The sequence below is a fragment of the Crocuta crocuta genome, unplaced genomic scaffold (assembly GCF_008692635.1).
Source record: "Crocuta crocuta isolate KB4526 unplaced genomic scaffold, BGI_CrCroc_1.0 scaffold382, whole genome shotgun sequence".
NCBI lineage: Eukaryota > Metazoa > Chordata > Mammalia > Carnivora > Hyaenidae > Crocuta > Crocuta crocuta.
Genome location: NW_027531873.1, coordinates 318,317 through 326,280, shown reverse-complemented (window position 1 = coordinate 326,280; position 7,964 = coordinate 318,317). Strand labels below are relative to the sequence as shown.

The window sequence follows — 7,964 nt, the reverse complement described above, 5'->3', positions numbered from 1 at the left end:
TGCTATAGTGGCACATAGTTACTGTATATGACAATTGTGGATCTTTCTTTTAAGTTACCTAGTTCAGCCATTATAACATCAAAATGAAGAGAGCAAGAGAAAACAACTTGGATATCAAGTACTTGCAGAAAATTGATAGAGCAGAACGAGTACTGGTAAATTATTAAATTCAAAGATCACATCTATAAAGATGATAGCAAATAGTGTCCAGTAAAGGCCTCGAATCAAAATCAACCATAGTTCAGGGTGAACAACAGAAGTATTTTTTCATTAAAAGAAATACAAACTTGATGGGGCGCCTGGGTGGCTTAGTCGGTTAAGCGTCCGACTTTCGCTTAGGTCATGATCTCACGGTTCGTGGGTTTGAGCCCTGTGTGCTGACTGCCAGCTCAGAGCCTGAAGGCTGTTTCAGAGTCTGTGTCTCCCTCTCTCTCTGACCCTCCCCTGTTCACGCTGTCTATCTCTCTCTCTCCTAGAAATAAATAAAAATTTAAAAAAAATTAAAAAAAAATACAAACTTGAAAAAAGTACTGTTATAGAAGGGAGACCCTTAGTATTCATTAAAAATGTCTGACTATATCATTTGACAGTGAGATGTAAAAAATAAGTGGTCGGGTCTATTTTCTACTCATTCAGTACTACTATTTGTTGCTGGCAAGTATGATACTTTTTATGGAATACTTGCCCCCCTCCAAACCACACTAAGTAGTTAGGGGATACAGTCCAAAAATAATTGTGAAAGAATTGCTATAAGTGCTATAAACATGTAAGTATGTTGAATTTAGTACATAGATTCTCTTGGTCTTGGGTTGTCAGAGGTGACTTTCTAGAGGAAGAAATCCCTTTAGGTGAACTTGAATGAGTGAAAATTAGCCGGATAAAGAGAAGAGGGTCTCCATGAATAGGAAATATCATATGGAAAATACTAGAGATAAACATACGCAGTAGATGGGAAGCTGAAAGCTATTGTATGGCTGACACATGGAGTGCAAAGGGTGTGCTGCAAGAGAATATTAGAACAGGAAAGGCAAGAGAAGTGGTTTCAGAGTTTAGATTTCACCTAAAAGTTCATAGGGAGTCTTTGAAAGGTTTAAGCATTTGTATTAAATAATCAAAATTTGTATTTCAGAAGATCCTCTGCCTGCATTTTACCATATTCTGCCAGAAATATAGTGCCAGTAATTACACACATGCATATATATAAGTGTTTATATATATGCATATAGGTACAAGGAAGAGTCTAAAAGATTTGGTGAGTATATTAAGGTACAGGGCAACCTGTGGTGCAAAGGAAACTAACAAAACAACAAAACCAGTAGCTTATATATGACTGAAGTTTATTTCTAACAGTTTGGAGGGTGATGGGTGGTCCAGGATTCCATTCTCAATCAATACTGGTTTCCATTTGTAGTCCGGTGCAGTTATTACAGTTTTCCATTTCCAGCCAGCAGGGAGAGGGAAAGGGTTCAGGAGAATAGAATGATGCCTAGCTGCTTGAATGGCAAGACCTGGAAGTGACACACATCACTTCTGTTCACAACCCATTGGCCAGTACTTATTAACAGAGAGAAATAAAAAGTTAGGTGGCTGTGTATCCCCCTAAAATTCTGTAACAGTGAAAGTGGGGTGAGTAAATATATCGGATAACAACTAGCAGAATGCTACGGGTTATGAAGTATGGACCCAGAGAGAGAGGTCAGGTTTTTGAGTCTAGACAACCGGACCATTCTCTGCTCCGAGGCTGAATAGCCTATGAGCCATCCATATGGAGATGTCTTATAGGTTTGGAATCTGGGGAAAATGTTTTGGCTTGAGATCATCCATGAAGAGATAATAATTGAGGACAAGAACACTGAGGAGCAACATCACACAGACCGATGGTCAGATACTAAGGAGGAACTACTGTCAAAGATGTAAAAGGAAAATCAGGATACTGTAGTGTTATAAAAACCAAGGGAGGGAAGTACCTCAAGAAAAAGGGAGCTATTAAGAGAGTTAAATCATCACCACAGGGAGATGAAAGTGAAGGAAGAGAAGATCAAGGCTGAAAAAGTGTGTTAGGTTCCCAAAAAAAAGCAGTTGATTACTCAGTCTAGCACTCTTTCACTAAAGGTGTAAGAACTATGACCAGATTGCAAGATTGTTGAGGAGTAGGCAGTGATCCAGTATGGACAAAACTTTCTCTACGTGTGGCTGGCATGGAGATGAAAGAGAATTGTAATTGCTATGGGTAGTGGAGCAGAGGGGTTTTTGTTTTGCTATGTTCCTTTTCTAGTTTTTCAAGGTAGAAGTGATTTAAGCATTTTTGTATTTTTTTTAAATGTTTATTTTTGAGAGAGAGAACATGGGCGAGGGAGAGGTAGAGAGAGAGGGAGACACAGAATCTGAAGCAGGCTCCAGGCTCTAAATTGTCAGCACAGAATCCAACATGGGGCTCAAACTCATGGACCAAAAGATCATGGCCTGAGCCTAAATCAGACGCTTAAGCGACAGAGCCACCCAGGCGCCCCAATTTAAACATTTTAAAATACTGATGAGAAGATAGATGCCAAGTATAGAAGCTGAATTTAAAGACATAAAAGGAGAAGTGAGTGTGGGAGTGATTATTCTAAGAAAGTGAAAAAGGCAGGACTTAGAGGACATGGTTTCGAAGGACAGCTCTTCCACAATTACAGAGAAGAACTGCATTCTGAAAGCTTGATGGCAGGATGTGGAGAAGGTTTTGGTCTGACAGTACCCAACTTCTTGAATGGAAGCAAGCTGATCTTCTGGGTGTGGTGATTTAAGAAGGTGAGGAGAGTAGGAAGGGTCTAAAATAGGGTGGGAAATGAAAAGAACTGCAGTCGGGGAAAGCAAAAGATTTCTGGTAAGCATCAATGCCCAGTAAAGAGCCAGATGACAACTTAGACCTCATAGCAGATACATGGTGCCAGAAATGTGTTCACTGTAAAAGCTGAAGGAAGAGTCCTATGTTTGTCTTCTACAAATTCCCTCAGCACGGGGCACAGATTTCTCTCACAGCAGTGATATAAGTCTGTGGCATAACATGAGCTGTCAGTCTTGTCCTTAAAATCTAATATAGCTCAGTATTTTTCCCTGAGGACAATTTACACATCTTATTTACACTTTAAAAAAAATCAGCTGCATTCTATACACTAATAATAAACTATCAGAAAAAGAAATTAAGAAAAAAATCTCATTTAAAGGGCACCTGGGTGGTTTAGTCAGTTAAGTGTCCTACTCTTGATTTCGGCTCAGGTCATGATCTCACAGTTCGTGGGTTCAAGCCCCATGTCAGTTTCCCCAATGAGCATGAGCCTTCTTGGGATTTTCTCATTCTCCCTCTCTTTCTGCCCTTCCCCTGCTTACACACACACACTCTCTGTCTCTCTCAGTAAAATAGAATAAAATCCCATTTACAACTTCATAAAAAGAATAAAATACTTGTAGATAAATTTAACCAAGGAGATGAAAGATCTATATGCTGAAAACTATCAGACATTGATGAAGAAATGAAATGAAGAAAGAAATTGAAGAAGGCATAAAGAAATGGAAAGATCTTCCATGCTTGTGGATTGAATTAATATTGTTAAAATTACCCAAAGAATCTATAGATTCAATGCAACCCTGATCAAAATTCCAATGGCATTTTTCACAGAAAAAGAAAAAAAATCCTAAAATTTGTATGGAACCACAAAAGATCCTGAATAGTCAAGGCAATCTTGAGAAAGAAGAACAAAGCTGGAGGCATCACACTTCCTGATTTCAAACAATATTACAAAGCTATAGTGACCAAAACAGTATGGTACTGGCATAAACACAGAAACAGAGATCAATGAAAGAGAACAGAATGCCCAGAAATAAACCCACACATATATATGGTCAATTAATTTACCATGAAGGAGCCAAGAATATACAATGGGGAAAGGACAGTTTCTTCAATAACTAGTATTGGGAAAACTGGACAGCCACAAAAGAAAAATGCAAAAAAGAAAACGGACCACTATCTTATACTACACACACATACAAATAAAAATGGATTAAAGACCTGACACCATAAAAACAAATGAACACAGAACAATTTTCTGTATTAACTCATCATAAGTGTTCACACTCTGGTATACCTTTTCTGTTTTTGAATAAGATATGAGTTTTAACAAGCCACCATCATCATTCATTGGCAATATCTCCAATATGAATATTTTGGGACAGATTAAGATAAGCTTCTTGGCTGAACACCATTTGGGATCCTGAAGTAGCTTACAGAAGAAAGAGGAAGTTCTAGTGCACAGAGTATTAAAACACTTTATTGACCTCTTAATGTTTGGAATAAATGATTGACCCAAGGCTATGGATGTCTCTCTAGCCTAGACTGCAAAGAATACTTTTAAAAATGCAGATTTGAAGACCACAAGTATATTTGTTAATCCACTTCCCATTGCAGTTAATAACCCTCCTCCAATTCTAGGCCCCACTCAGCACCAGCCAAGGACATTATCAAGGATGTAGTAATTTTCTATCACTGTGGTCTCTGCCATTAATTCAGAGAGTTCGGTCCTTAGAAGTGTAGTCTTCCTATATTCTTGTGAGCTTGTGGTTTCTCATGACCTTCTTATAAGGACTGAAGTTTGAGTTTTATTAAATATCAACTCCAAGGGCATTGCTTGGCTCCTCCCAACTTCAATAAATCAGGTGAACATATGGATGCCATAGGTCCCATTAATGAAGTAGAAATGATGATGGCAATGGTATCAGAATCACAACAGACAGACTTATATGGTGATACATTTAAACTCCAAACCCTTATGGCTTCATCTGGGAGCCTAGAAAAGCTCCTCAAACAGATTTCTGTCCAATAAAAGATTTTCTAATATAATTCTATCATATCAATTAAAGAATAATCCCTGACAAACATTTTCTTGCATTTGCTATATTCACAGGACTCCCTCCAGTAAATTCATTGATGTAGGTAATCCTGGGTTTCTTCCTGTTATAGGACTTCTCTTGAGTATGAAGTTTTTGGTGTTTTTTAAGGTTTGAACTCCTGTTGAAGGTCTTCTCACATTCCTTACATTTGAATGGCTTCTCTCCTGTATGAATCATTTGATGTCGAATAAGGGAGGAGCTCCGGCTGAAGGATTTTCCACAGTTAACACATTCATAGGGATTATCTCCAGAATAAAGTCTTGAATTTTTATTATGGTTTTTACTCTCACTGAAAGCTCTTCCACATTTATTGCCTTCACAGACCTTTGCTTCAGTATGAATCTTTTGATGCTTAGTAAGGTTTGTACGTCTGTTGAAGAATTTCCCACACTCACTACATTTATAGGGTTTCTCTCCTGTGTGAATGATCTGATGTCGAATGACAGATGAACTCCGGCTGAATGCTTTCCCACAGTGATAGCATTCATAGGAATTCACTAAGGTCTGACTTTCTGGGTGCTTAATGTCTACACTCAGGCTCAAGGCATTCCCACATTCATTATATTCTGAATGTTGCTTATCTACTGAATCTAAATTAAATTTGAAGTTAGTTTTAAACTTACCACATTTTGAGAACCCCTTTTTCATAGGAATTCTCTGTTGTATATCAAAAATTGAATTAACTGACTTAACATCTAAGTTTTCCTTATTCTCACTGTCTTTGAAGTTTCCCTCCTCAGTGTCAACAGTCTTATGAATAATAGCTTCTTCTGGCAAACTTATGTCCCAATGTTCCTGGTTCCTGTTTAGCCAATCATCAGTCATCCAAGCATCTAAGAAAAGGGGTCCACTTTTGGTCAGCCTTCTCATAATCACTCCATGAGATGATTCTTCTCCAGAAATTCTCTCCTTTGTAACTGAATCTTGGTTTTCTGAAATTACCTCTTTGTCTAAAAAGAAATTAAAAATTTCATGAGCTAGAAGAAAGGAAATTGTTTAATTAGGAAAGGGATGCTAAACCACATAAGGAAATATGCAGATTTTATGGGTCTTAAATACAAAATGGAAATGTGAGGTGAGATCAGAAAAGGAAAAACATAGGAAAAATAAAATGGAACAAAAGTATTAAAAGGGGCACCAGGAGATCATAAAATATGAGAAGAGCTATTCAGGTATATTAATGAGAACACATAGGGCTTAGATAAAATATCAGCATATGAACTGGGATACGGTGGCATTTCATAGTTCACATTGTAACTGGTTCATAACTAGTCTGTGTGGATTACGCCTAATCATCCTTTCTCTAGCATCTTGTCTTTGTCCCCTTTAACCCATGCCGTTCAGCAATACTAAATACACCCTACTAAAATACCAATTTAATCATATCTTTAAAAACACATCTACATTTACAGGCTCCACACCTTAACCAGTTACAACAAACTTGCAATCAATGTCTCTATTTCTATCCAAGTTGCAATTATTCCCCACATTTAACAAAAGCAGAAAAGAATTACTATAATCAAAGGTAGCAGAAAAACCACCCTTTTCTTGGGCTCAAAATCATTCCTGATTCTAACAGTGCTATGATATTTTTCTGGGTATTTCCTAGAACTCAAAACTTTCCCTGTTCTGGTTAAGATTCAATTCTTTTGTTTTCACCTGTCTTCAGTTTGTTTCATTTAATAATATACCACTTCCCTTCTCAAAATTCCTTTCTCACTTAGCTTCTGTATAAATACTGTATATTCTAGCAACTTTTTAAAAACTAAATTTCACTGACTTCTCTTTATCCTTTTACATATAACTTCAGGTTTACCTAATGCATTTACTTCCACACTTTACTGGTAGCCAAAACACATCTTCAGCTTTGTAGTCTCACATATACTACTGACCCCTGTTTTTACCCATCTCCAAGACAATGCCACTCAACTATCCTACTACTCTCTTCCAACTCAACAAATGAACCTGAGAATTTCATCTTTCACGTGGAAAGAACTTCCGTCAATGTCCTCATTTGTTTAGTGAGTCACTGTCCTAATATTTACACTAATGTCCACAAAGAGATCTTGAATAACCAGTGGTCTTTATTTTTCATATCTAATCTGCCCTGAGGTACTATTATTTTATGAAATGACATTTACCTCAAGGCAGCCCCAACCTATATATCCAACTTTGTCAAATACCTATTAATTCTGCCTGGTTTAGTCTAATTTCTAGCAGAAATAGTCTGTATAATACTAACACTGGAAACTAGACTATAAAGTCAGAATCTCTTAGGATGGAGCCTAGGAATATAATGAGAGTATCAGTTGTAGTTTCCCTGTTTCTGCCGCACCACTTTTTATGGGGTGTGTGGGCAGAAAATCTGTAATTTAATTCATAGGTCTTCAGTGAGAGAGGAATCTCTTCTAAACCTGGACCTAATTTAGATGGTAAGATCCTGGACTTCAAGCTTGATACCATAATGAGGTCTCAGGAGAGAGTAAATGTATTTAATAATGGGGAAAAAATTAAAATAATTTGTGGCCAAAGGACAGATTATAGATCAAAATGGCTGCACATTCATAAAAACCCACAGCTAACATCATTCTCAAAGGGGGAAAACTTAGAAGCTTTCCCCTGAGATCAGGAACAACACAAGGATGTGTACTCTCACCACTTTCATTCAGAATAGTACTGGAATCAGACTATTCCAGTCTAGCTGCAGCAATCAGACAAGAAAAAGAAATAAGGGGCATTCACTCTAGTAAATAAGAAGTAAAACTCTCACTATTTGCAGATGACATGATATTACATATGGAAAACCCAAAAGACTCCACCAAAAAACTACCAGAACTGATAAATTAATTTAGTGCAGTTGCAGATGCAAAATTAATATATAGAAATCTGTTGCATTTCTATACTCTAAAATGCAGTAGTAGAGAAATTAAGGAAACAATCACATTTACAACTGCACTAAAAATAAAATACATAGGAATAAATTTAACCAAAAAGGTAAAAAAACGGTATTCTGAAATCTACTAAACACTGATGAAAGA

At 37.1% G+C, this 7,964-nt stretch overlaps 1 protein-coding gene across 1 annotated transcript in view; it reads right to left on the bottom strand.

Annotated features, from left to right (window-relative positions):
* Window positions 1-4,285: 4,285 nt before the first annotated feature.
* ZNF215 (zinc finger protein 215) overlaps window positions 4,286-7,964 on the bottom strand; it is a 38,192-nt gene continuing 34,513 nt past the window's right edge. The window contains exon 6 of the mRNA XM_077772874.1: window positions 4,286-5,876. Coding sequence (XP_077629000.1) covers window positions 4,891-5,876 — 986 coding nt within the window. The 3' untranslated portion in view covers window positions 4,286-4,890. The remainder of the gene's footprint in view (window positions 5,877-7,964) is intronic.